This window comes from Podospora pseudocomata, chromosome 4 (genome assembly GCF_035222375.1).
Source record: "Podospora pseudocomata strain CBS 415.72m chromosome 4, whole genome shotgun sequence".
In the NCBI taxonomy this organism is placed as follows: Eukaryota; Fungi; Ascomycota; class Sordariomycetes; order Sordariales; family Podosporaceae; genus Podospora; species Podospora pseudocomata.
In genome coordinates this window covers 154,319-181,081 of record NC_085888.1, presented here as the reverse complement: position 1 = coordinate 181,081, position 26,763 = coordinate 154,319, and the positions used below count along the sequence as shown (strand labels likewise).

Genomic DNA, 26,763 nt, shown 5'->3' with positions numbered 1-26,763 from the left:
TATGTCAAAGTTGCTTCCAGAAGTGTTCGAGCCTTGTGACCTCACTCCTCCCTGTTTTCTGGAAATCTCTCGGTAATCCTCATCCACTGTCCACTTTGAATCAACAGACCGTACTCCTTCTCTCTCATCCTGCTTTTGGGGTCTGCTATCTCAAAGTCAAAGCGGCGGAGTAGCTGGTGATTGTTAGCCAAGGTGTGTTAATGCCAACAACTAATCAATCGAGGGCCTTACCTCAACAATGACCTTGTTCAACTCCATAAAAGCCATCGGCTTGCCGAGGCAGACCCATCTCCCATACCCAAAAATCATCTCGACCGTGTCGGCCATCTTCCTCTTGGTCATGGGGTCAACCTCGAGCCACCTCTCAGGTCGAAACACATCGGCATCTTCGCCAAAGAGGGCTTTGTCTTGCATGATCGCCCAGGCGTTCTGCCCGACCCTCGTGCCACCGGGGATAAACTGGCCGTTGATGTAATCCCCCTGAGGCGGTACTTGCTTGAGCAGTAGGGCCATAATAGGAGGCTGTATGCGAAGAGTCTCATAAATCACAGCCTGCCAACCGTCAGTCCCTGTCTTCAGCAAAAAACCCCACACGGCAAGCTCACCTGCAGCAACTCCAACCTCTTCCCCTCCTCATTCTTCACCGGACTCGAAATCCTCCCCTCCCTCACCCCGTCGTCAATTTCTTTCTGCAATCTCAAATAAACCCTCCTACAGGCCGCCAAATACAGCACCACCCCCCTCACCGCCACAGCCGTAGTGTCACTCCCCGCCACAATCTGAAACGGCACCTCCACCTCGCACTCCCGCTGCGTAACCCCATGCCGGACAAAGGCCCCGAGCATGTCCTTCCTATCCTTCTCCGCCCCAGGGGCGAACCTCTCGGCGACAATCTCCTCAGCCATCTTCATAATCCCTCCCACCCCCCCGCCAGACTTCTTCTCCGGCCCAACAACCGCGAGGACGTGCTTGTTCGTCAAGATCTTGCCCACAACAGGCCAATCACTCATGATGCCCAACCACGCCGCCTGGTCGTTGATCGTTCTGATCCAGTCAAACATGTCCTCGTTCCGGTCTAGATACCCAAACTCCTTCCCATAAGCGACTCTGGTGATAACATCGAGCGTGAAGAACTGGGAGATTCTCGCAAAGTCCACCTTCCTTGTCGGGCCGCGTGGCTCGGAAATGCATCGCTTCCTGATATAGGACACAAGTTTGCTAATGATGTGCTCGATATCACTCTCCAACGATGGGACCTCCTTCGCGTTGTACCCGTTTGCGAGCTTGGCTCGAAGGGCGGTGTGCGTCGTGTTGGAGGTGCAGACAAAGAGGTTCTCGCCCCAGGGGTCGAGGCGGAGGGGGGTGTACCAACTTGAGCGGGCGTATTCCGTGCGGGCCGAGTTCATCTGGCGGATGAAGTCCGGGTCGGAGGAGAGGAGTTCTTGGGGGGCGATGCGGATGAGGGAGGAGGAGAACTTGGCGGGGAGGGCGCCGTAGACGTGGGCTTGACGGGCTGTGGACCAGGCGTAGATTTTGTAAAGGTTGGTGAATTTGGCGAGGAAGGGGCCGGGGATGTGCGAGAGGGGGCGGTAGGAGAGGTAGTGCCAGAGGATGAGGAGGGCGAGGGAGGAGAGGGAGAGGATGGGGAGAAGGTGAAGGCTGGCAAGAGCCGCGTGGAGGGCTGAGGATATGAGGAACATTATGAAGTGCTTACCTACCTAAGGCACCTGGGCATGCTGTGTGCTTCGGCCTTGCAACGTTGAGAAGACGAGTCGGGCTTATTTATGATGTCTTGGACGGCGAACAAGTCCGGCTCGGCTTGATAGAATGCGAGTGTGCCTATTATACTCGGGATACACACGACAGGCATGTCGTCAAACACAACAACCAAGTGATATCAGGGGACACAGATCACGTCACCTCTGTGCTGACAACTCCATCTGCCGGCAGCGATAGACCCTCGATGCACATCAAGGGTCGCATTTACGAGCACCGTGTGGCATACCTATCTGACATGCCGAGGGCGAATCAAAAGAGCTTCCAAGGCAAGGACCGTGGCATCCTGTACAAGACAGCACAATTGGCATGGTTACACAGACATGCTGTGAACGGCGTGATTGGCACAAGATGGATGGAGGGGGTAGTCTGGGGGTGAGGGGGGCATGTACGGCTGCCCTGTTCTGGTCGTCATCAGCCATGATGATTCTCTCCTTGATTGAGGTACCTCCACGTCTATCATGAGCCGGCTACCGGTAATACCTCCCCTTGCTCCACGCACAAAACACTTGTCAGATCATTCTTCCCATCGCCGATGATGAACAGAGCCGGCAGCACCGGCAGCTCAACCGTCACGGTAACCCCTTTGCTGCCATCGCTGTCTTGGCAGTCGACGAACTCCCGTCCGAGTTCAACTGCATCGCCTCGGTTGGGGGTGCTAAAACAAACATTTGCTCGGTGTGCTCCGAATACAATGGCCAGTTCACTCGCCCTCCCCACGGCCACCGTCAGCTCCTCTTGTATCTCTTTGCTGACATCGCCACGGCAAACGCTCATCAGCATAGCCAGCATGTTATCCTGGACTCGTTGACGATTGACCTGGACAGTCTTGCTGACCCCAGTAGCCAGACTGTTGCCATCCGCATCCTTTGCTGCAGCAGCATACAGGATAGACTGAAAAGTCGCCGAGCGCCACGAATTCGCATACCGATCCCGGTACAAGGGCCCAAATTCATTCTGTCCCAGAGGACCATTCTCGTCCTTTGATCCATCACCCTCGACGATTCCCTTCCAGCTCCGGTACAGCTCAAACAATGGCCCCCCATTTCCCCCAGGCCCCAGTGCTCCAAATCCGTACGGCGCCGAGAAGAAGCCATCCAGAATCATGGCCCAGATGAGAGCCTTTACAAAAAGCCTCTCCTGGCCTTTTCCCTCTCGCTCCAGGAAGCTGGCCTCATCGATGTTCCTGTCGATTGTGATGGGGCCGAGATTGAACGTGATTGTGTCGACAGATCGCTTCAGTGCCCGGTATTCCTCCTTGAGACTCCTGTCAGACACAAGTCGCAGGTCAAATTCGCCCGGTCTTTCCATCAGGACCTGCTTGAGGTCGGCAATTTGTCTTTCGTACTGTTCCCTTTCCCTAGCCGCCTGTTCATCACGGTCCATCATGTAAGCTGCCATCTTGGCGTCGGACTCCTCCATGCGGTGGCCGATCTCGGTCTTGTATTTTGCCGCCTGGCTCTCCAACTCGATCTGGTAGCGGTGACGCAGCTCCTGAAGCCTCACGGTGCTTTCGTCTTTCAGTCTTTGTATCTGCTCCTCGTACCTTCTCGCCTGGTGTTTCTGCTCAGCCTTCAGCCCGTGCACCTGCTGCGTCATCGCCGACTTCTCCACCTCATACTCGGCCTTGAGTCTCCTCTTCCCATCTTCCATCTTGTCAAGCAACGTCCGCAACTGGGAATCCGTCTCACTCCGGTGAGCCTCCCTCTCCTTTGCAAACTTGACCTCCCTCTCCTCCACCATCCTCTGAAAATCCACCTCCGCGTCCTGCAACAGCCTCGTCAACTTCCCCCTCTCCCCCTCCAGCTTGGCAACCTGTTTCTCAGAACTCTCCAACTGCACCCTCCTCTCTTTCAACTCCTCCGCCAGCCTCTCCTTCTCCCCCGTCAAGTCATCATGCGCCTTCTTCCACTCCTCGGCAATCTGAAAGTTCTGCTTGGCGTTGTTCTTGAGATTGTTCAACTCCTCCCTCACCTTCTCCCCCTCCTTCTCCAGCTCCTTGACTCGCTCGACCGCCTCCTTGTCACGGTCGTGCAGACGGGTGAGTTCAACCAGCTGGTGCGTTCGTCTGGCCATGTCGCGGCGCGTGTCCTCCAGTTCCATCCCCAGCTTCATCCTCAGGTCCCGGATTTGTTCTTCATGGCTGGCTTTCAGGCGGTTCATCTCTGCTTCTTCCCATGGCGAGGGGGTGGGGGTGCCGTTGCGGGTCGAGGTTGAGTGTGCCTGGCGGTGGTGGTGGTGGTGATGGGAGGAGACCCAGGGTTCGGAGAGGGTGATTTCTGCTGTTGGGGGTTGGGGTTGGGGTTGGGGTTGGGGTTGGGAGCTGGGGGGGTCTTGGAGTGGTGGGAGGGCACGGTCGAGGTCGAGAGATGTACTGGCTGGGAGTAGTGGTCCTGGATCGGCTTTTGCGACGGTATGTGCCGTTTCGCGAGTTTCCGTGCGTTTGGGTAGGATTATCCGTTTCGTTGGAAGAGGCATCGAGTCGCGCTTCTTCTTGGTGCCGAATTTGCGAAAGATATTTGTGGCTTGGGAATCCATGGTTGGTGTGATGTGTGTGATTAATCGGGATACTGATGATCAAGTCAAGTGAAGCGATCCTCACCTGAAGGTACACGAGAGAGCAGCCTCCGGCAGAGAATCACAAAGAGTAAGGAAGAAAACCACCCACCCGGCTTTACCCCGCTCGACTGGCTTCCTCAAACCATTTAATCGGCCTTGGGATGCCAGCCAGATCTGCCTTGGGATGTGTGGTTGTTGTCGGCGCCTGCATTGGCGTACGTGGGCTGAATTCGAGGGGCCTGCTGAGCCACGCTGATATGGCCGTTTATTGGACGCCACCACGCAGCCTGCTTCTGACAAACTCCAACCGCTTAGAGGTCTGGCCACACCGTGACACCGTCCCTCTTGACCGGGGTCGTCACCAAGAGAAAGTCGTCGTACCTGTGAAGCGAGGATCAAATATTACTTGTTTCCATAGCTACTACCTAGGTGTCACATCTGTTCTCCTCACGCCTCCCTAGGTCTCCCCAGTATCCTTCTCAAAACCTCCTCCAACTTCCCCTCGGCATCCTCCACCATCTCCTTTGCCCGCCAAGCAACAAACCGATCAGGTCTCACCAGCACACACCCATCCTCCTCCACCTCCCTCTTCTTTGCCCAGTCAAAGTAGACATCTTCATAGTCCTGATGCCAGCCGATACTGTAGCTGTTGATCTGCAGTCCCAGCTTCTCACCCACTGACTTTGCCGCCTCCTTCCATCTGCCTCCCCCAAACCCAGTCAGCAAGCAAAACTTCCCATGCCCAGCCAGGTCAATCGTGCTCGTCATATTCTTCGCTGGTATCCGAGTGTTAACCCACACATGGGGCAGTCTCCTCCCCGGGTATGTCGTCACAACATGTGTCCTGACTTTATCCTCTGGCACCGCAGGCCCCGGTCCTGTCTCATCGTCAAGGTAGACTGCTGGTGAGTGAGAATAGTTCTGGTTCATCTCTATGCCCAGTCCGTGAAACTCGGTCGTTGTTCTCTCAATTCCCTTTTGGAATTCCCGTCTTCGCTTCCTTCCTTCTGGTGACGCGGATTCGAATTCGGCGAGGATCTTGGCGCGCTCGGCCGGGTCGGGGGAGTGCATCCCGAGGGTTTGCTGCCAGGGGATGTGGTCTCTCAGTCCGTCGTTGGCCCGGGTGATGATGTCTACTCCCACAGGCTGTCTCTCAAGCGAGTAGGAGTCCAGCAGGCCGGGACTGGCCCTGCCGTCGAGCACGTAGGAGACCTTCCAGGCGAGGTTGAAGGCGTCTTGGAGACAGGTGTTGGAGCCTAGACCGTTGAACGGGGGGTGGCGGTGAACTGCATCACCCAGACAGAACCTGTCCCAATGTCAGTTACATCAACACCACAATCACTCGTGACAAAAAGACTCACACATCTCCCTCCTGATACCTCTCCGCCACCACCTCATTGATCCACCACTTGCTCGCGTGCACCAACTCCGCCTCAACGCTCTCATCCCCGATCACCTCCTTCACCCTCGCCAAATACTCCTCCTCGGTGGCCTCCATCTCCTCCCCCTTCAAATCCATCCCCGGCTTCGCCAAAAAGATAAACATCCACTCGGTCCAAGGCTTCACCATCCTCACAATCGCCGCCCACCCCCACGCCGGCGCCTCTCTGCCATCGATCCCCTCCTCCGGTTTAAACACCCAATGCAAGTTTCCCACCCTATGCGGCTCCATCAAATGCGTCAAATCCGCCCTCACCAGCACATTCAGTGCCAGCCCCTGCCCGGGCTTCTTGATCAACGGCAACCCCACCTCCCTCACAACCTGACTCCTCGCCCCGTCACAGCCAAACAAATACCTACACCTGATCTTATACCCCCGCTTCAATATCTCATCCCGCACCTCCACCTCCACCCCCTCGTCCAACTGCTTCACCTTTAGCAACCGCGTGCTGAACCTCACCCCCCACCCCCCCTCGGTTGCTTTCCGCACAAGCACCGGCTCGAGCAGCGTCTGCGGCAGATCAACGTGTTTGCACGGCGAAGCAGCCTCGTACGCCCCCTTGTAGATCGGGTCGTGGCCCCAGGAGTACACCCTCGCGTACTCCTCCCCCGCCAAAGACCGACACCAACGGGTGTGCTTCATGTTTGTCGACGGGGTCGCAAGGGAGAGACACTGTTCCTCGAGGCCAATGTCTCGAAGTGTTTCGAGACCAGCAAGGTTGGTGATGTGCGCGCGAGGGGTGGGCGAGGTTCCCGGTGCTGACGCAAGCAGGAGGCCCTTTTTCCCGTGCGAGGCGAGAAAGCATGCTAGGGAGGCGCCTGCGGGCCCGGCGCCGATGATGAGGAGGTCGGTGGTGAGCATGTTGCCCTCCTCCCCGACTTGATCGGGGCTGATGCGGTCGCCCATCTTTGTCTCGGTGTTGTTGACAGTTGAGAAGCGGTTTTGTCACTGACGAGTTGGAGAACCGCTGGAGGTCATATAATAACCTCCCTCCCTCCCGCCAGCCCGGGTGTAATACTGCAAGTGGATCCAACCACCCGGTTCGCGGGTAATTAACGTGTCACAAAACCTGTGAGTCTCGCCGTCAAGAGGGGAAGGATTTCCTTACTCAGAGATGACCAAGTGGTGTGTGTGTTGCAGGCTAATATTGTCCAATAAACAGGTGTCGTTGTAGCCTGGTAACATTGGCCCTACCAACCGCCGCATTCAACCCCTCCCCCCCTCCTCCCCCCCCCCCCAACACCCCAACGTGCGGTCAACGCCTAGCATTGACAGCGGAGGTACAATCTGGGGAAACTAGAAAATCCGGGGGAGCATGGGGGCACGGGAGTGAGGGGCTAGCTTGCCCAAGTGCCGAGGTGGAAATGCGGGAGGGCGGACCGATTGGGTGAGAGATGCATGGATTGATAAGGTACGTTGCAAAAGGAGCTCCTCTGTACTCTGTCGTGTGTAACGTAAGGTAGCCGTCTCATTCAGTATTAATGTCGTCTCTAGGCATACCAATTCCACAACTAAAGTACCACCCGTCCATGTCTAACAAAAGTCCTTCTTGACAACGACATTCCAATCATCCTTGTAAAAGATGGTCCCACCACACATGTCGATACCTGGCCATCGGCATTGGTTGTAGATCTCCAAGGCACCAGCCGCAATGCTGCTCCACGACGAGAGTTCCTTGTCCTCCGAGTTCTGTTTCATTTCATCAAGTTTCGGGTGGTCAGTTTTGCTGTCTCGAAAATCAATGTCTGATGTGTTGCCGGAGAGCGCCGTAGTGTTCGTCAGGCTGAGAGAAGGTCTCGTTCCATCCAGGGTAGTCCTTCTCCATCCGGGCCACGACGTCCTGGAGGGTACCGCTCAGGTGAACAGTGGCACTGCCGGGGGTGTTGAGGTCGATGGACACGCCCCACTCGATGGAACGATGCTGTAGCCGCTTGGTGGACCGGCAGCTTCAGGGTCCTCCAGGATCTTGGGGAGACCATGGACCAACTGTAGTGAGAGACTTAGCACTTGTTTATTTCAGGTCGAAAAGTTGCTAGAAATCAAGTTGAAAATACCTACCCCGGAAAGTGCGAGCAAGACGCTGCAGACGTGAATGGCGAAGGAGAACATTGTAAACACACTCAAGAGTTAGCTGTGAGAATGTTTCTATGAGTGGCAGAGGAAGGGTTTCGAACAGTACTGCCACAGGGAGAGACGATGTATAGGGGCCCATCTCGCAATGATGGCAGCAGGCAGTCTCCGCCAGTGGAACAAGGCTGAGTTAAAGGAAAGTTCAGGCGGAAGCAGTTGCTCCTTCTATGCCCTTGAAGTATTGTGGAGTGTCTCCGCCAGCTCAAAGAGAAATTTCTGCGAGGAAGGAGCAGTCTGTCTAAGCCCTTCCATAGCCATCTTTTATTCCGCAACTTGCTTGCGGGTCTTATCAGGCTCTCATTTCTGCGACTAATGGACTAATAAATAAGATTGAGAACAAGCTGTGAACTTGAGCGAATGCCACGCATCAACCCGACTTGTCGCCCAGATAAAAATGCGTGGGAATATTCGATAGTGCTATATAATAGGAGACAGGTAGCAAATCATCAACTTTTATTTGTCAATGCAGACATCTAAAGGGCCAGATAATGCCGAAATGCCGAAAAAGTCGTATAGTGGCTTGAACAACCTTTGCATATTGCTTTGTTGGAGACCTTTTGTGACCCGGCCCGACACGGTTCGGCCCGGCATAGGATCAACGACATTTCGGATGCTCTCAACAGGGCTTGCCTCTTCCAGTAACGCATTCTCCATCTCCCGAATTGTTTCAAGAGTGCCCCGGAGCTACCCTTGAAAACCCTGATTTTCCATTTGTCAGTGCTTCCTGGTTCCTTGGCATAGCAAAAAAGAAGGGTTTCACATGGGCATGAAGATGTGACGTCATCGATCAAAGACTCAACCAACGAGTGGGCATCGCGAGCTTCGACGTCAGCCAGACCGCCAAGATATTTGGCGGGATGCCGTCAGTGGCTGCTGCTCTCCCATCACGCGCCGGTCGCTACCCATGGCCAAGCCGACGGCCGCTGATCAACGATTCGTCCAACGGCATTAACGGCAACCGGCTTCAATTGCTGGCCAGTGCTGGTGCTGTCTTGTCACACCCGGCTCCAGCCCGTTGACAAGCACTGGTTGGCTTGGAGTCAATGCCATTTTCTCGTCATTTCTGTGGAATTCCAGATGTCACCGCGAGAAGCCCGATGTGCACCTTTGGGCTGCCATGATATAAATTCCAGTCTGTCCAGTCTGTGGTCAGGTGTATTTCTTCCTCTCTGTTCAACCAGTTCACCATTTACACTCCACTACCTAGTGAAGCCAAGCTCCTCCAGCCCGACCACCAGCAACCTTCAAGCCTAAACCAATCACACAATGGCACGAACAGGCCGCACCTCCGCCCGCACGGGGCTGGCCCCCTTCCTTTTGGCCTCCTCGGCCATCGTCTGGATCTCGGCCGTTATTGTCATGGGCATTCTTGCCTACCTCGTCTCTGAGGGCACCCGCGGCGACTTTGTCATCTACTCTCTGGTTATTGTATGTGTTTCCCCCACACCCCCCACCATCGTTTTCAACGAGCACCCAGCTAACCTTTGCAGTCTGTCCTCACCACCATCTTCTACCTCGCCGCCTTTTTCCTCGCTGGTCGCCCTGGTTTCGTCTTGCTGTTCAACCTCATCTTTTCCTATCTATGGCTCGTGGTCGTGGTGTACACAGCCAGCAGCTACACCTACAGCAACAGCTCCCTTCTCCATGCGGTCGAGGCCTTTAGCTTCATCGCCTTCTTCTTCCTGTTCTTCAACGTCCTTTACGACTGGCACAACGGCTTCTACCGCGGTGGTGCTCGCACCACTGCTGTTGTCTAAACACTGAGCGGCACCATTCTGATCAGAGACATTCGAGAACTCACACGACGCGAGACATGGTCTGGACATGATTTGTAGGAGATATGTTTGGACTGGATAGGAGCTGGAAGAAGATATGGCTTATGATACCACCGATACCCGATACCCCGATGAGACTGGCATGGATACTAATGGATTTATATCACAACGGAAGGAGGAACTGGCAGGACATTCCTTTTTTGTTGTTATTTGACTTCACAATTATACCCGTCACAATATAATGGATTCGCCGATCTTTTGCCTTTTGCTGTTGATGGTTGCCTAGCAAAAACCATATAATAAATTATTTCCGTCGCGCAGAATGCAACGCTGGACAGTCGCATACACTGGGTTTTGGTAAGGCAAAGCCCCTGTCATTGAGAGCCAGACCTGACTGGGCACCTCGGACTTGTGTGTCGACGATGAAAAGGGTGCCATCCCCTCTTTCTAAACTTGATCCATCCTCAACCATACCTACCTCTTATCACTACTTGAACTAACAGAATGTTGTTCATTCTCACAACTGTACTGGCACATGTCGCCCAGGCGCATGTGGTTGTCACCTACCCAGGCTGGCGAGCCAACAACCTCGTCACCAATGCAACCTTTCCCTTTGGAATGCAGTGGATGTATCCTTGTAAGCTCTCCGCCAACTCTTGATGGCCAACACCACTGACCGAAGGTGATACCGGTCAAAAAGGCGGCGGCGTCTCCCCAACCACCAACCGCACCTACTGGCCCATCTCTGGCGGCGCCGTCGCCCTCCAGCCCGGGTGGTTCCAAGGCCACGAGACAGCCCTCATCTACATCAACCTGGGCATTGGAGAGAAGCCGGAGAATTACTCCTTTCCCCTGACCAAGTTTTACATCAACGGCCCGACGAACAACCCCTACCCGGGCACGGTCTGCATCCCGAAGCTGGACGTTCCGGGGACGGTGTGGTCGACAAGAATCAAGAGCGGTGATCGGGCGAGCGTGCAGGTTGTTGAGGCGTCAAGCCATGGGGCTGGGCAGTTTAGTGTTTGCTATCCCAGTGATGTCTTGAGCTGGTGAAGTTGCTGATGACAATACATGTGCAGTGCTCCGACATCATTTTCACCGACGACCCTGCCTTGGTTCCGCAGGTGAATGAGACCAACTGCTTCAACTCGACCGAGATCAAAGTGTCGAGTGTTTACCTGCCCGGGACGCCGCCGAATGAGAGCTGTAGCACGCCGAGCGTAGGGGAGTCGGGGAGGGGGAATCTGTTCGCTGGGGTGGACACACCGGCTGCTGCTGAGACGAGTGTTGCGACGGGTGGTGCAGAAGGGGCGAGAGTTCCAGTCATGATGATGAATTTGGTGGTTGTGGTGGCTGGGGCGCGATATATTGGCGGGTTTTGAGGGATTGTTGACAGAAGAATGGAAATAACGATACCGAGCGTGTAATCAATACAATTCTTTGTGACTGCCTTGACCTCTTTGGGCAAGTGGGGAGGTAATGACATGAAATACAACAACGTCGCATCGCGGACGCAACCTTTCCCTGAAAAATATTTTTCTAGGAAGAATCGACCAATCAGGAGCTGGTTACTCCCTCTAGGGCCTTGGAAGCCCTCTTTTCTGAATACCCTCATTACTCCCCCCCCCTTACACAAGCCGCATCCCCACCTACCACGACGACGATGGCCTCGACGGCCCCAGGAGGCTACCGCCTCTCGAACAACTCGAAGCACGAGATCTACCTAGGCTTCTCCGAAGCCTGGAAAGCAGTGCTTTTCGACAACAACGTCCCGGCTGAACAAGCCACGCTCGAGCAGCGGCGACTCGCGGAAGAACTAGTCGCTAAAACCCACGCGAAAATGACGGCACCAGGCGCCCAGACCCCCAACTGCCTGTGGAACTGCGAGGGCTGCCTGGCCTGCGCAGGCTCCTGCTACGACGACCCGTGTCGAAATGAGCAATGCCCCTCACACGCGGACCGCAGGGAGGATAGCCTCTTCGCCGACGAAGCCGCCCTCAGAAGGGACGAAGAGATGGGAGACTCCCTCCCAACGACCAGACCGGCCACTCCCACCCCGACCGGGAGGACCGCAGGGACACTACCCCTCACCCACTGCCGTCGCGCCCACGCAAGGCAACGGCCCCCCCGACAACCCAGACAGAGGCTGTCCCCCTCGGACTGGATAGGCCCAACGCGCGGGGCCTCGAGGACAGCAGACACGCCGGAAAAGTCTCCCTTAGTCCAGAGATACAGTCCCTATTCGAGGACATGGAACACGACAGGACACAAGCGCTCCAAAGACAGGAGGTCCTCAGGGATATGGCGCAGAGCCTAAATGACGCCCTGACAAGACAGCTGAACGGACCCCAAACGGAGTGGGCTTCTTTCTGCCAAGAAAAGGTCCTCTGGCTCTTCAGGATCCTCAAGGACATCGACGGAACCACCGGTGCGCCCGGCTCGGCCCGCAGCGCCTGGTCGACCAGCTTCGATTCCAAGAACTCCTCGACAAGTACAACCAGGAGCACCAGCCCAGCGACAGAGGCCCGGGGCCCCTCAAAGACCCCCAAACTTACCAAGACCCCGACGGGCAGCAACGCAACCAGCGTCACGTGGGCCCAGGTGGCGACGAGCGGGGCCAGCGGCAGCCAAGCCGCCAGCAGCGCGCGGACAAGTGTCACCAGCCTGACTGCCCACGCCCCCGATCCAACAGCGGGCTGGAAAACAGTGGGCCGCAACAACAAGGCCAACCGAGAGGACGACCGCCTTTTCGTAAGGCTCCCCGACGGCCACCCGTGGAGACAGGCATCAGCGGAGGGCTTCAGAGTCGCACTCTGCCGACAGCTCAGGGGCCCCACTCAGCCTCATCCGCTCGGCCAAACAAGTCGACACTGGCTTCGCGATCGTCCCAGCCGACAAGAAGGCGCGGACGCAACTACTCGCCCTAGCGCCAGCCCTGACCACACACGGCGCAAAGCTTGATGAATCGGCCACCTGGCACACCTACGTAGTTCCCAGGGTACCGAAGACGGTCAACGGCCTTGACGGCAGCATCGACACCAACGACCTCATGGAAGACGAGATCCTACGGGCCACCAAGGCCAAACCGGTCTCGGCGAAGAAGTCGAAACACGCCCTACCCGACGACACTCACGCCGACTGGGTCGTATCCTTCATCAAACCCGTCCCTGACCACTTCAGACTCTTTGGCAGCCCGCCGGCCAGAAAGATCACCAGAAGCGCTAAAGCCAACCAGTGCTACAGATGCCAAGGTTACCACGACCCACGCATCTGCGATAGACAAGCCAGATGCAATAATTGCGGAACTGACCACCCACCAGGGCCCTGCGCCAGGCCACCGAGATGCGCCAACTGCCACGGACCACACAAGGCAGAGTTTGGAGCGTGCCCAGCCAGACCAAGGACAGAGGGGCGTCCTCAAGAAACCAACCAACAGGCAGCTCAAGGCCATACGCAAGGTAGGCGAGGCCCTGTACGCGGCGGCACACCCAGCGGAAGGAAGGAACACCGACTCCCAACCCGCAACGACCAACCCCCCGGCCACAGAACCATGCCTGTGAGACCCAACGAGCCCAGGAGAGCGGCCAAAAACGGACGAAAGTCCGGGCTCTCCTTCCTACAGGCCAACGTGGCTAGAAGACCAGGGGCACACGACGCCCTCCTCAATATGGCGTGGGAAAGGACTGCCGACGTCATTTTGGTACAGGAACCATGGGCACGAACCCAGGACGGCAGAAGAATGACCAAAACCCACAGAGGATACCAGCACTACACGCCAACAGAAGACTGGAACGCGGGACCCCCCAGGGCGATGGTATACATCAAAAAGACACAAGGGGACCCAACAGAGCCTGGGACACGCGGGACACCGCGACGCCTGCGCGGTAGAAGCCCAAGGGATAGTCTGGGTCAGCCTATACAGGGACAGACTTGGCGACGACGAGGTGCTCGACCTGGTCGAAAGCTGGCACCCCGGCAGACCAGCGATCATCGGAGGCGACTTCAATGCCTACCACCCTACCTGGCAACCGGGAAAGGAGTGCCCGGCGGGGAGACGAATAGCTGGATGGCTGGAAAACCGCCTCACCCTGGCATCGCTGCAGGGACCCACCAATATACACGGAAACACCATTGATCTGGTCCTCTCAACAAGCACAGGGGTAGAAGCCTGGGTGGACGAGGACACCTACACCGGATCGGACCACTACACCTTGGCGGGGACGGTACCACCAGCAAGCCCACAGGCAACCAAGAAAGGTAGACCCTACGTCCCGGCCCAAGAGGAGGATAGGGCGCTCTTCCGCTCCCTGACTAGATGGGGCATGACACAAGTACCGACGGTAGCACACACAACCAAGGACCTCGACCACTGGGCCCGCTCCCTACAGAACGCCCTCGTAGGCGCGATCAAGGAGCAGGACGCCTGAGAAGACAAGCAGGAGGCACCACACAATGGTGGAACGAGGAGTGCAAGGAAGCACGCGTGGCGCTGCAGCAGAGCCGTAACGACCCCACAAGGGGAAGTAGATCGGAAGCAAATGCGCAAGACGTTCGAGACAACGGTCAAAAAGGCAAAAAGAGAGTACTGGCAACAGAAGCTCGAGCAAGCGTCCTCGAACAAGGACATCTACGCAGTGGCGGCATGGCACAAGGCAACCGACACCTTCGCCCCCTCCGCTGGTCCACGGGAATAGGACCTATACGGAACCGGGGAAAAGTTAGAGCTACTTAGGAGAGAGGTTGAAAAAGATTCGGAGAAGACAGGGGACACCACAGAGCCTTGGGCTCTCGCCCAACCCACCGACACCATACAATGGGACAACACGATCTCCCCGGAGGAGGCAAGGAGATGCACAATCGGGACCACAAGCACAGCCCCCGGCACAGACGACGTCACGGTGGACCTACTACGCGAGGTGTGGCGGGAGGTAGGCGACAACATCACGGCCCTCTTCAGACAGTGCCTCCTCTTAGGACACCACCCGCTCCCGTTTAAAGAAGCGGAAACGGTAATGCTTAGGAAACCGGGCAAAGACAACTATACCACGGTCAGAGCGTGGCGCCCGATCGCCCTCCTGTCGTGTATAGGGAAGGGTCTTGAGAGACTGATAGCCAGAAGGATAGGCTTCACCGCACTCAACCAAGAAGTGCTTGGCCCCACCCACATAGGGTCCCTCCCGAGGAGGTCCGCCGAGGACCTCGTTCTGTGCCTTGTACACGACGTCGAGAGAGCCTGGGGAAGGGGTAAGGCGGCGGCGCTCCTGACAATGGACGTGCAGGGCGCCTTCGACGCGGTCAGAAAGAATAGGCTAGCAGGGAGACTAAGGCAACAGGGCTGGCCACTGAATGTCTGCGAATGGGTACACTCCTTCATGTCACACCGGAGCTCGGCCATGAGACTAGGAGACTGCACCCTCCCCAGGAGAGTGGCGTGCGGACTCCCACAAGGGTCCCCTGCCAGCCCGGTCCTCTTCGCACTCTTCCTACAGCCACTGGTCAAGGAGCTGGCCGGGGCGTCGGCGTACGCAGACGACCTCGGACTGCTGGCCGTAGGCAAGAACGCACAGGAGTGTGCGGCAATACTGGAAGCTACGGCCGAAAAGGCGGAGGCCTGGGGCTCCAGGAATGGCGTCGAGTTCGACCCAGCCAAGTGTGAGCTGCTACACCTTACGAAGAGCCGCGCAACTCCCCCTGCAGTAAGGATAGGCAATACGGAGGTGACGCCGAAACAGGAGGTCCGATGGCTAGGTTTCTTCCTGGACCCCAAACTCAACTTCAAAGCCCACGCTAATCGGTGGGCGACGAAGGCACTGAAAATAGCGAACCACCTGCGAGGGCTTAACAAGGTGGTCCGGGGCACCCCACCAAGAGCCACGGCGGAGGCGGTCCGGGCAGTGGTCGTACCTACGGCGACGTATGGGGCGGCGACGTGGTACACCGGGGTAAGGCAGGGAGGACAAACGAATGCGGTCAACAGGGCACTTAAATGTGCGGCCAGGGCGGTTGTCCCGGTCTGGAGAACGACCCCCTGGGGGCGATCTTCCGCGAGCAGGACCCCCGCCGAAGTGGCGCTCGCCCACGCCAGAATCTCGATGGCGGCACGGTTCAAGAGCCTCGACCCCCGCCACCCACTGGTCCTCCGGACCCGGCCGATGCCGGAGCCACCCAGGAGGGGCCCCGGAGGCGTCTCTCGGAGAAGCAAACTAGACTGGAAGCACTTGCGACCCTACTCCCCGACTGCCCCAGGCCGCACCTGGTGCAGTGGACCCCTACGGCACCCGGTGCCTCTGCCAAGACCAGAAAACAAGGAACTGGGCAAGAGACTCCACGAACAACTGACACTCCTCGCCCCTAGGGACGAGATCCACCTGTTCAGTGACGGATCGAAGGCAGCCCCGCACGAGGACTACCGAAGAGGACGGGCTGGGGCTACGTGGCGTACCAGGATGGGCAGAAGCTACACGAGAACCACGGAAGGCTCGGGGAATCCGAGGCCTTTGACGGCGAAGCGGTTGGGGCGGCACACGCGGTGGTGTGGGCGCGCGAATACATCAGGGCGGGGGCAAGACCCTCGGCGGTACGGCTCTTCATCGACAACTCGGCGGTACTATACGGCATCACAGGGCGCCCCTCGGACAACTCCCAGGAGGCGTTCAGGGTTATAGGATACGCGTGGAAGGACCACCACCTGCCCCCTCACGGTACACTGGGCCCCAGGACATATGGGGATCCAGGGGAACGAGGAGGCCGACGTTCAGGCCGGCCTCGGGGGGGCTCTCCCAGACCCAACATCCCCCCCCGCCCTGACCGCAGTCAAGGCAAAGGCCAGGGCACTGAAGAGGGAGGCGTGGAACTCGTGGTGGCTGGCGAACAGGCCGACGCGATACGCCCAGCTAATGATCCGGGACCAGGAAACGACCCCCGGAGCTCACGCTCGCAAGAAAGACCCTACACCACCTCCTGGCGGAAAGGACGGGACACGGAGACTACGAGGAGTGCCACCTACGCTTCGGACACGACTCGTATAGGACCTGCCGCTGCGGCCGACCCACGGAAATCGGGCACTTCGCAGAGTGCCCGGCGGCGCGGGCCAGGGGCACTCTGAACAGCGAAATGCGAAAAGCGCTCAGGAGGCCGGATAAGCTCCTGGGCAAGGACTGGAAGAAATACGCCGAGTGGGTGGAAGGCTCGGGAGTGTACGACCCAGCGGAGGAAGAAGAATAGGACACGTGACCAGGCCCAGATTGTAATGGCCTGAGGAAACAGCGGAACCACAGAGGAGCCGTAAGCCCTCGGGGACCAGAGCCCTGAGGCAGGCAGGCCTCTCTCCTTTGTAAATAACTCTCTTTTGTGACGCGAAACGCCCTGTCAGCTAGTATTAGCAGTAGTATTAGAAGCTTGGGCCGTCCACATCCCCAAACGGGGGCCAGGCGAGGTAGGCTCGGGCACGTGACCCCTCGGGGCCACGCGCCACAGTTCGACCCGATTGGACGCTAATAGATCTCTCTCTCTCTCTCTCTCTCTCGCATCGCGGACGCGCTATCCCTGTCGTAAACACGACCCCCAGTCGCGTGTTACCCTCGCATAAAGAAATACAGACAAAGTCTTTGTTGTTGTTGTTATTTCCAACTTTACACAAATATCACGCATGCGCATGTGAAAAGAAGAAACACTGCAGCCGTCACACGGTCGACAGCAAGATGTTATACTCTCCCGAGCTGACCATGAACTCTCATGGCAGCAGCAGCCACGAACGCGGTCACTCTCGAAGGTCCTCACTGACGTCGTCGCATCCATCGTCAAGAAGACGCCACAGCAACCACCCCCGGCCTGGACTAGCAGGCGCTGTCGAAAATGATCCACCTACCGCCCGGTCCTCCCCCAAGATGCCGCGAATGGTGCGGTTCATGACGGCGGGGCATCAGGTGGCTAGCGGACGTGTGCAGAAACAGAGCCATCATGTCGAAAGGGGTGCCAGTGAGAGCCCAGCGGCGAGGGCTGCGACGCAGATGTTGCGGAGGACATCAGGTCGACCAGCATCAAGCCATGCCGATATGCCTGCGATGAGACCACCGCCGCCGCACTCACCACGACCTTCTCACCACCTGCAATCACCGCGATCATCTCATAGTCACTCACCACGTTCACCCCGACACGCTCGCACCCCTTCATCAGCATCCCTCTCAGGATCACTACCTCCCGGACAACAAGCCGAGATGTTCCAACCACAGCAACGCCGAAAAAGACGCGCCGTCTCTCCGCTGAGAATATCACCAGAACCTCGGCAGGATGAGGAGACACAGGAAGACATGGTTGACACCCAGCCCGTGACGGAAACACCACTCTCCAAAACCCCACGAACTCCCCTGGCGGATATCACACCTCCAACCTCGGCCTCGAGCCAAGAAACAATTGACTGCCGTAGTGACGACTGGGACGAACCTTCACAGGATGAAAACGACCAGCAAGTCGAACACGCACCGCCACGGCAGAGAACTCTGAGCCAGTCGGTGGATTTGCTCACAGAAGGAGAAGTGAGGAGCCTGTTGGTGTTATACGCCAAGTCGGACCCTGCCCTGTCACACTTTATACACGAGGTGTCACTTTCCAGGGTGGAGAGGCCGAGTGGGAGGGCGCTCACGGCGAAGGGGTAGTAGTTGAACACCGATAGGTGGCCGAGAATGTGCACCACGTCACCACACCCCTTTACCTTACGCGCCCGAGTTGGGGTTTCTGGAAGGGGAGGCACCGCTGACTGATACGACACGGCTTGTGATACCTCCATCCGGTGGTGTGTGTTGCCTTTGCGGCCACGTGGTTTGCTTGCTTCCGAGGTGAGATTGCACTGCCTTGCGGTCTTGACACTCCAGGCTGCTTTCCGGAGCGGTGATACTGATGTTGTGTGTTATCTTGCAGCTCCAAAATAGCCGCCGAGGAAGCCAACCAACATCAGTTTGGACGGCTTGATGACCGGTCTTCGGGGCCGGTTCTTGTCAGTGTACGAGTGATTTGGGCAAAACGTCCAGGCCGTTGGTTAGCCTGTGTATGAGCCAAACTTTAATCCCCCGGTGCCTGGGGGGAAATTCTTTTGTTGATAATTATTGAAGGGGGGCCTGCCCGGCATGATGTTTACGATGGACTGATGATGCATGTATATATCCCTCTGTCCCAACCTTTGTTTCTCATCCATGTCAGAGAGCAGGGGCAGTTTCATTTCAGGGTCAGGGACTCACTCTCACTTTTTACACATAGCTTACACAGCCTTGGCTTTCGAAAAGCATTTTCCTTTGTCAATACGGCCATCCACTATTTAATCACAATGATTACTTACTTTTTCCTTTCGGTCCTCCTCCACCTGCTACTATCCCCCCTCGCCCTCATCGCCGCAACCCCCCTCCTCGCCCCCCGCTCACCACCACCAACCCTCTCCTTCAACCCAATCTCCCCCCCGATCCTCATCCACCCGAACGCCGTCTACCCCCGCGCCACCACCCTCTTCAACCTCTCCTCCCCCACCCCTGACAGGCCCCTGCTCCTAACATCCTACACCACCACCCACCACTCAAACGGCCTCAAAACCCTCTCCGCCAGCACCTCCAGCCATCATCCAACCCAAACCTGGACCTTCCTCTCCCACATCTGGACAGTCAACGCGTCGACCCACGAAATCGACAACCCCTTCGCCCTGCAGCTCCCCAACGGAAACATGCTCTACGCCTTCCGCAACCACGACATCGACCCGCTAACAAGAAAATACACCTACTACCGCATCACGCTGTGCGTCTCCACCGACTTTGGAAGAACATGGGAGTTTCTCTCCCACGCCTCTGAGCGGGCAGCGAAGGAAGAAAATAACGGGTTGTGGGAGCCTTTTTTGAGGGTGGATGGGAGGGGGAGGGTGCAGGTTTACTATAGCAGTGAGAGGGGGGTCAACAGGCAGGATAACATGCTCAGGGTGAGTGGCGATGGTGGGCGGACTTGGGGGGAGGAGGTTTTGGTGTCGAGGGCGGGGGAGGGAAAAGAATCGAGGGATGGGATGGTGGGGGTTGCTGAGGTTGGAGGGGAGGAAGAGGGGAGGTTGGTTTGTGTTTTTGAGACCACTACCGAGGAGGAGGGTGTGAGGAGGTTTGCGGTGGGTTTGGTGGAGAGTTTTGATGATGGGGAGACATGGGGGCAGGGCACGAGGAGGAGGGTTTATACGGCGAGGAAGGGGAAGGATGCTGGGGCGCCGCAGGTCGTGAGCGTGGGAGGGGTTTTGGTGGTGAGCTTTATGACGAATGAGGGGGTGAGTGAGTCGGAGGGCGGGGAGGGAGTGGATGGGGGGGAGATGAAGATTGTTTTGAGCAGGGATGGGGGTAGGAGATGGGAGAGGGTAGGAGATGGGAATGGAGAAGGGGAGAGGGCGGCGGTGGCTGCGGGGAGGGGGAGCCATTGGCCGGGGTTGTTCAGGTTGGATGATAGGAGGTTTTTGGGCCTGTATTCGGCTAATGGGGTAGGTGCTGTGAGCAGGGTTTTTGAGGTTAAAGGCTAAGAGGTGGTAGACACTGGTGAAATGTGGTTGGTTTTTTGACGTTGTTGGACTGATAGTAATACTTAGGTTGGCGAAATATCTTCATGTAAGTAGGGAGACTTTTGTTTCCGATATTCTCATTCTGCTGTCCAAGTGTTATCGAGACCTCTCTCTGAGTCTTACCACCACGCCAGACATCATCGCCATAAAGTAGCACTCCATGTTTCCTTCTTCCGGCATCTCGACAACTTCGACTTGAAACTCCGCCAGCAGCGCAGTGACCACTTTGAAGACAATCATCTCAGCCAAATACCTCCCTGGACACGTCCTGCCTCCCCCACCCCATATTAAGTTACTTCTCTCCATCGCTCTTAATCTTTCCAGGTCCTCAATCAGCCACCTTTCTGGTCTGTACTCTAACCCATCCACCCCAAACACATCTTCATTGAACGCATGTAGCCCAAGCGGACTACAGCCCACAGTTGTGCCTGCTGGAATGGAATACCCCCCTATTACACATCCATCCTCCGGAACTGTTCGGGACAAGCTCATGCCTATCACCGGCCACAGCCTCTGCGCTTCCTTGATGGCGGCTTGGGTGTATCTCAGTTTCGTAACATCTTCCAAATCATATCGTCTCTTGTGTGGCCCACCCTGCAGACAGCTGCTAATCTCTGCAAAACATCGTGCCTCGACTTCAGCATGCGAGCCAATCATGGCAAGAACCGATGTCAGTGTAGCGCACAACGTCTCGTGTCCCGCGCCGAAATTTGTGACTGCCATCCGCCGGAGGTAGTTGTCAGTAAATTCGTCAGGCCGGGAGAGGTGAAGCTGTATCAAGTCGGTGAGCAGGTCCTCTTTCACTTCCGGTGATTTGTTTTTCTTCACTTTAGCTTTTGCGCTTTGTGAAGGGGCCAGAGCGGCGGTGATTCGTTTCGACACCTTTTGATACACCGGCTACTCTCTGTCAGCTCAATCGTTGACAGACCACCATCACACACATACCGTGAAGAAAGGTTTGAACCCCTTCGGCGTCGCAAAGGTAACTCCCCAAGCATCCGCCCAAAACCTCCCTAACCACTTCCCAACCCTTTTTCCCATCCCAGAGTCCAACAGCGACACCTTTGTCACAGCAGGAAACAACCCAAAAAGGCTCTTCCTTTTCCATCCCATATAGCTCTGCTTACTCGTCCCCCCATCACTCCCACTCTTGATATACCCCGGCGACCACCCCAGCACCACCGCCCCCAAGCACTCAACAGCAACGATATGCATCCACTCCTTCAAGTCAACCGTTCCCGCGCCCCCTCCACAGCCTTCGATGACCTTCAGCCTCGCAACAGCAGCAGCAACAACCCCATCAACCGCCCCCTCAAACCTTTTAACATTACTGGCAGTATACACCGGCCCAATCAACCTCCTCTGCAACCGATACCTCTTCCCATCAAACTCCGACAGTAAATCCAACGTATCCGGCCACACAAGCCCCAACTTCCACTGGTTTACCGAAGCCGGTTTATTCAACGCCGTCGCCACTGCTTCTCCCATCAGTCTCTTTCTCTCCTTCAACCAAAGCAAGGTCCATCTCTGGTCGGTTCAAAGCTCACCATAAAACTCCCCCTTCCCAAACCCACTCGTGACCCCTTTTAGGTAGGTACCCCCCCAAATCAGCATCCCAATCACCAAACCCCAACAGATGAGTACCCAGTACCTACCATAAATCTCTTTGAACCCCCCCACCCCACAAACCCACACCTCCCCCGGCCCAACCCTCACGACAGGCCCATATGTCTGATGCAACCACTTGGTCAGCTCCCTCACCCGTCCCTTCACCACCCACCTTGCCAACCAAACATTCGACACCGCCGCGAGCTTCGGCCCTGGTATCCCGGCCAAAGGATGCTGATACACCCTGTAGAAGGCGAGCGCGGCGATGGTGGTCAAGACAAAACAGAGCGACCACCCCAGGAGTTGGGCGGTAGCGGTGAAAATTGTGCTCACTAATAACATATTTAAAAAAAAAAAAAAGACATCAAAAGAGTGGGGTTGAAGCAAAGAGAGCGTCGGGAAAATGCATCGTCGCGGAACATGGCCGTTGTGTTGTCGCAGGTCTACGTTGACTCAGCCACGCATTTTCTGACAAGCTGAAGCAACGTCACAGTTTTTCCTCTGAACAAATAGGGTTAGGGTTGGTTGCTTTGCACAACTAGTACCATCATCTTGGATCATCTCAACGAGGTGGCTGGCATTATTGGCCTCTTGATAGTGATCCTATATTTCTGGTTCAACTTGAGCCCTCCATCAAACAAACAATTCATAATGCCCAGTGTTCAGGTCATACACTCATCCTTAAGCCACGGATAACAACCCCCCCCAAACTTGAGAGAGCCTGTGTTAACACAATCCTAATTCGGTGGACCGAGACTCAGCAAGTCGAGCCCCTTTTGCAACTCGGACTTGCTCGGCAGCTTGCCCAGCGGCAGCAGCTGCGCAAACTGAGCCATGACTGGGTCCTTGCCCATGCTGGCCATGGCCACGACAGTCTCCCCCTTGGTGTAGTAAGCCACCCACTTGCCCTCGTCAAAGCTGCCCTGAACAACCACATCATCAAACCCGCTGGCCTGTGTGTTGCCGGAATAGCGCATCTGGGCACCCAGGGCACTCCAAAAGATGGGGGCGAATGGCTGCGACTTGAGGTTGGCGCGCGCTGGGTTGGTGATGTGTCCAGCCGCAATGCGTCCAGCTTGCTGGGCAACGTTCCAGTGCTCGATGCGGACGTATTTGCCGTCACCAGCAGGTCCGTGGTAGGGAAACGAGGCAATGTCTCCAATAGCATACACGTCCTTGAGACCCACCACGGAGAACGACTCGTCGACCTTGAGGCTGCCATCCTCCTCCAACCTGACAACGCTGTTATCTTTGAGGTACTCAGTCGCCGGAACAACGCCAACACCCAGAATAACGAGATCAGCGTCAAGCTTGGTGCCATCTTTCAGGTGAACTGACCCGACCACGGATGGATCAGAGCCCGAGGGCTCGGCCTTCTCAACGCCAGCCGACATGTAAAACTTGACGCCCTTGCTTTCCACCAGCTTTTGGATGGCACCACCAACCTTCTCACCGAGAACCCGCTGAAGTGGAACCTGTTCCATTCCCACCACAGTCACATCATTGTCCTTGGAAGTGGCCACAGCCAACTCCATGCCGATGAAGGAGGACCCGACGATAACAATCTTCTTGCCCTTCTCCCCAATGGCCCTGTTGATGTTCTCGGCATCGCGGACGTTTCTGAGGGTGAAGATGTTGCCCAGCACCTTGAAGCCTTGGAGAGGAAGCACTCTTGGCGTGGCGCCCGTCGCGAGAATAAGCTTGCTGTAGGCAAACTTGCCGCCAGATTTGGTCGACACCGTTTTGGTGGCAAAGTCCACGCCAGCCACCTCGTCCTGGACAATATCCACATCCCCCTCCTTGTACCACTCGGCGTCTCTCCACTGGAGCTTGTTCAGGTCGGTCAACAAAGCCTTGCTGAGCTTTGGTCTGTCAATGGGCAGGTAACCTTCGTTGCTAATGACTGTGATGGGGCCGGTGTACCCCGTCTCGCGAAGGCCTTCTACAGCCCCAAGAGTTCCAGATCCACCTCCAACAATAACGACCTTGTCGCCTCCCGTGGCCTTGCACTTGAACTTGGGCTTGCGGTGGCCGGCTTTGATGGTAGCGGCCTCGCCGGTGATGTAGACAGCGCCGTCTCTCTCGGTAGCCTTGAAAATGGGAAGGGCATCGAGGGCGGGGGCATCTTCGACGTCGCCGGTCTTCCCGTTGAAGCAGGCTGGGAAGAACAGTGATCAGTAAGAGCACAGCACGACATGGGAGCATGTCAAGCAGGGAAGACGCGTACCACCGTGCCACGGGCAAGTGAGCTTGCCATCTGTTCCCAGCACACCCTTGACAAGAGGTGCTCCGTAGTGGGTACACCTGGGACCGGTGGCTTGGACGACACCTCCGGCGTTCAAGAGGAGAACCTTGGCATCGAGACCCTCGACCTCCACTTCTTGCTTGTCACCTGGCTTGAGATCCAGGGACGTGACGCCCTTGAGCTTGTATTCCTGAGCCATTCTGGTCGTTATGGATGTTGCAAAGAATCGTGGAACAAACGGTCGGACGTGGAGGGGCAGGCCCGATGCTGTTATTTGGGTGTTGCGATTGCGAACAAGGCGCGACAGAACTCTCATCAAGGGTGATTTATAAGCAGGGTATCAGGCGGGACAGGCGCAGGAGAGAAGATGAAGCACGTCAATGGCACGAAGACGAATATGGGATGGAGGCGTGGGAGGTGAGGGGAATGGCCCGTTGTCATGCAGCAGCTGCGGACAGCTCGGGGGGGAGGGGCATATTGGTTGGGGGGTGGGGGGGCACAGAGGGGCAGTAAGCAGCATTCGGGAGCTCTCCCATTGGTCAATCAAGAATTGATAAGGTTATCTATGAATTATGATTGGATGAAGGTCGACAAGAGGTGTCGTCATTGTGGATCCGGGATTTGACTGTGGACACTGCGAGCCGTCCCTTTGCCAAGAGAGGTCATCGATCTTGGGGACAGGTCCAGTTGCAATTTCATGTCAATCATTCATTAACACGTTTAGGAAATGGCCTCTCCCAGATCCATCCCCTGTGGATATTGGCTATCTAGCCAATCGACAATCGTCTGCCCCCCCAGACCATTGCTCATATCCAGTGCCCCAAAGTCGACTGCTTCGGTATCCCAAAACAATGGTTGCTCGACATTCTCATCATCGCCATGCTCAGGCTGGGCGATTTCCTGGCCCCAACTCGCTTGGCCAGACATCATGAGCAGTCGTTCCTGAAGCGCCTGTCGCTTCATCTGAGCCGTTGCGACTGCCGCCTCAGCACGCCGTTCTAGATCGGCAACGACAACGTGCATTTGGGTGAGCGGCACTGTGACAGACAAGTCTTTTACTTTGTTCAACATCCGAACCAGCCATTGGGTGATCTGCCTGTCTTCTTCCAAGTCCTCGTGTCCGGGGGACTGGAACATGTTGGTCAAGATAATGACCAGGCACGACAGCAATGCCGCCAAATTGGCCCTGATGATCTGGTCAGCTGGAATGATCCTCACAAGTACCGCGGCACTTACCAGATATTAACATCACTCTCGGGCAATTGCATCAGGGCTCGGGAAAATTCCCTGCTGAGCTGGACACATCTCTTCCAAGCCGACGGCAGCGGGGGCTGTTGGTTAATGCAGGACTTCCGTTCGTCGGTCCTGCCCATCTGCAGCGCCATCAGGCTGCGGTCCGAGATGATCTTCATCCAAGCAGCCTGCTGGCTCCAGATTCCATGCACCATGACCATACAACCAACAAATGACCCATATAGCGCAGACATGAGGATGCGTTCCATCCGACCCAGGCGACTGTTGATGGCATCAGGTAGCATCTCGGCCGGGATGTTTGACCTCCAGTTTTCCAGCAGATATGTCAGTCTAATCACGCGCGCTTGTCTCTCGGCCATAGATATCTTGCTGCTCCGCGTGGAGTACAGCATGTCATATGTTCGGCCTTGAATATGCGCCAAGCGAACGCGCAGACGGAAGTAATTCACCCGCACTAGACCGTCGCCCGTGTATATGTCGCCCACCCCGTCTGCCGGATCGCTTGACGGAAGGTCCTGGTCGATATCAGCATCCAATTGTATCGACGGCGTGTGATGCTTCAACGAGATCTCCTTGTCAAGCATGTAGGCAATCCAAAACAAACGACACCTGTGCAGTCCTTGCTCTTGCGGGTACGACACCTCGATGTTGTTCCTACTTTGCATCTGCAGCCGATGGACAAGCCGAACAGCAGCACCTATCAGCACAGCTCCTTGCTTGGAGTTTGCCATGGTCTGGTAGAGGATCACGAGTCCAAGCAACGTCTGAAGGCCCAGCAGATCTTGCTCGCGCGTAACCAGCTCGGCAAGGACGGATTGGGCGTTGTTCATGTATCCCTTGAAAGCCGTCTCTGCCTCGGCAAAGTTCATATCTTGGATCGGCGTAGTGGGGATCCATGACCCAAGAGCCAACACAATGTTGACAGCCGCCCATGCCGCCCAAGTCCTGCGGGCGGGATGGGTGTACCAGTCATGTAACATGCGCATGAATTCAGCTTGGCTGAACAACGGGATGGCGTGGTTGATCTGGGAAAAGTACGTGTTGATGATGGGGAGAATTTCTTCTAGTGGGGGCAGGTTAGGTGAGGAGGCGCGGATGACGGATTCGCTTGGGCTGGAGGTTGCGGTCGAGCCTGCACTGGGGCCGGATGTATCGGTTGACGAGCCGGGCATAGGAAGGGTGTTGCGCACCCTGACGGCGTTGTCGAAGTCGCTCTCCTCGCCGCTGGACATGGTTATAACCCTCGACTCGGGAATTCGATTTGCGCTGGCGAGGGCGGCCGAGGCAACACTTAGGACTTGTTGTAGCTGCTCCTCAATGCGGGCGAGACGTGACTCCAGGCCCTGGATTTTGGCGCTATGCTCGCTGCATGGCATCAGCATCGCTCGTGGCCTTCCTCAATCAA

At 56.5% G+C, this 26,763-nt stretch overlaps 11 protein-coding genes across 11 annotated transcripts; 4 read left to right on the top strand and 7 right to left on the bottom strand.

The window, feature by feature from the left end:
- Window positions 1–41: 41 nt before the first annotated feature.
- QC762_400540 (uncharacterized protein) lies at window positions 42–1,700 on the bottom strand (the record flags this gene model as incomplete). The annotated part of the gene is made up of 3 exons (XM_062889506.1): window positions 42–173; window positions 232–552; window positions 606–1,700. The coding sequence occupies 3 exons, from the start codon at window positions 1,698–1,700 to the stop codon at window positions 42–44; spliced, it is 1,548 nt and encodes a 515-aa protein (XP_062743008.1).
- A 535-nt stretch (window positions 1,701–2,235) lies between these two features.
- Window positions 2,236–4,314, bottom strand: QC762_400530 (uncharacterized protein; the record flags this gene model as incomplete). Its single annotated transcript, XM_062889505.1, has 1 exon — window positions 2,236–4,314. One exon carries the CDS (start codon window positions 4,312–4,314, stop codon window positions 2,236–2,238), a length of 2,079 nt encoding a protein of 692 aa, XP_062743007.1.
- Window positions 4,315–4,782: 468 nt separating this feature from the next.
- QC762_400520 (uncharacterized protein) lies at window positions 4,783–7,098 on the bottom strand (the record flags this gene model as incomplete). The annotated part of the gene is given in 3 exon segments (XM_062889504.1): window positions 4,783–5,641; window positions 5,697–6,997; window positions 7,011–7,098. 2 exon segments carry the CDS (start codon window positions 6,680–6,682, stop codon window positions 4,783–4,785), a joined length of 1,845 nt encoding a protein of 614 aa, XP_062743006.1. The 5' UTR covers window positions 6,683–6,997; window positions 7,011–7,098.
- A 416-nt stretch (window positions 7,099–7,514) lies between these two features.
- QC762_400515 (uncharacterized protein) lies at window positions 7,515–7,885 on the bottom strand (the record flags this gene model as incomplete). Its single annotated transcript, XM_062889503.1, has 2 exons — window positions 7,515–7,697; window positions 7,835–7,885. 2 exons carry the CDS (start codon window positions 7,883–7,885, stop codon window positions 7,515–7,517), a joined length of 234 nt encoding a protein of 77 aa, XP_062743005.1.
- Window positions 7,886–8,443: 558 nt separating this feature from the next.
- QC762_400510 (uncharacterized protein) lies at window positions 8,444–9,663 on the top strand (the record flags this gene model as incomplete). The annotated part of the gene is made up of 2 exons (XM_062889502.1): window positions 8,444–9,334; window positions 9,397–9,663. The coding sequence occupies exons 1-2, from the start codon at window positions 9,173–9,175 to the stop codon at window positions 9,661–9,663; spliced, it is 429 nt and encodes a 142-aa protein (XP_062743004.1). The 5' UTR covers window positions 8,444–9,172.
- A 522-nt stretch (window positions 9,664–10,185) lies between these two features.
- QC762_400500 (uncharacterized protein) lies at window positions 10,186–11,192 on the top strand (the record flags this gene model as incomplete). The annotated part of the gene is made up of 3 exons (XM_062889501.1): window positions 10,186–10,318; window positions 10,364–10,701; window positions 10,761–11,192. 3 exons carry the CDS (start codon window positions 10,186–10,188, stop codon window positions 11,061–11,063), a joined length of 774 nt encoding a protein of 257 aa, XP_062743003.1. The 3' UTR covers window positions 11,064–11,192.
- A 6,189-nt stretch (window positions 11,193–17,381) lies between these two features.
- QC762_400490 (uncharacterized protein) lies at window positions 17,382–18,335 on the top strand (the record flags this gene model as incomplete). Its single annotated transcript, XM_062889500.1, has 1 exon — window positions 17,382–18,335. The coding sequence occupies one exon, from the start codon at window positions 17,382–17,384 to the stop codon at window positions 18,333–18,335; it is 954 nt and encodes a 317-aa protein (XP_062743002.1).
- Window positions 18,336–18,826: 491 nt separating this feature from the next.
- On the top strand, window positions 18,827–20,212 carry QC762_400480 (uncharacterized protein; the record flags this gene model as incomplete). Its single annotated transcript, XM_062889499.1, has 1 exon — window positions 18,827–20,212. One exon carries the CDS (start codon window positions 18,827–18,829, stop codon window positions 20,210–20,212), a length of 1,386 nt encoding a protein of 461 aa, XP_062743001.1.
- A 135-nt stretch (window positions 20,213–20,347) lies between these two features.
- Window positions 20,348–21,739, bottom strand: QC762_400470 (uncharacterized protein; the record flags this gene model as incomplete). Its single annotated transcript, XM_062889498.1, has 2 exons — window positions 20,348–21,148; window positions 21,197–21,739. 2 exons carry the CDS (start codon window positions 21,737–21,739, stop codon window positions 20,348–20,350), a joined length of 1,344 nt encoding a protein of 447 aa, XP_062743000.1.
- Window positions 21,740–22,596: 857 nt separating this feature from the next.
- Window positions 22,597–24,572, bottom strand: aif1 (Apoptosis-inducing factor 1; the record flags this gene model as incomplete). The annotated part of the gene is made up of 2 exons (XM_062889497.1): window positions 24,087–24,572; window positions 22,597–24,017 (listed from the first exon to the last, which is right to left on the bottom strand). The coding sequence occupies exons 1-2, from the start codon at window positions 24,418–24,420 to the stop codon at window positions 22,597–22,599; spliced, it is 1,755 nt and encodes a 584-aa protein (XP_062742999.1). The 5' UTR covers window positions 24,421–24,572.
- Window positions 24,573–24,611: 39 nt separating this feature from the next.
- Window positions 24,612–26,740, bottom strand: QC762_0061250 (uncharacterized protein; the record flags this gene model as incomplete). Its single annotated transcript, XM_062883607.1, has 2 exons — window positions 24,612–25,290; window positions 25,341–26,740. 2 exons carry the CDS (start codon window positions 26,738–26,740, stop codon window positions 24,825–24,827), a joined length of 1,866 nt encoding a protein of 621 aa, XP_062742998.1. The 3' UTR covers window positions 24,612–24,824.
- Between the last annotated feature and the right edge of the window lie 23 nt (window positions 26,741–26,763).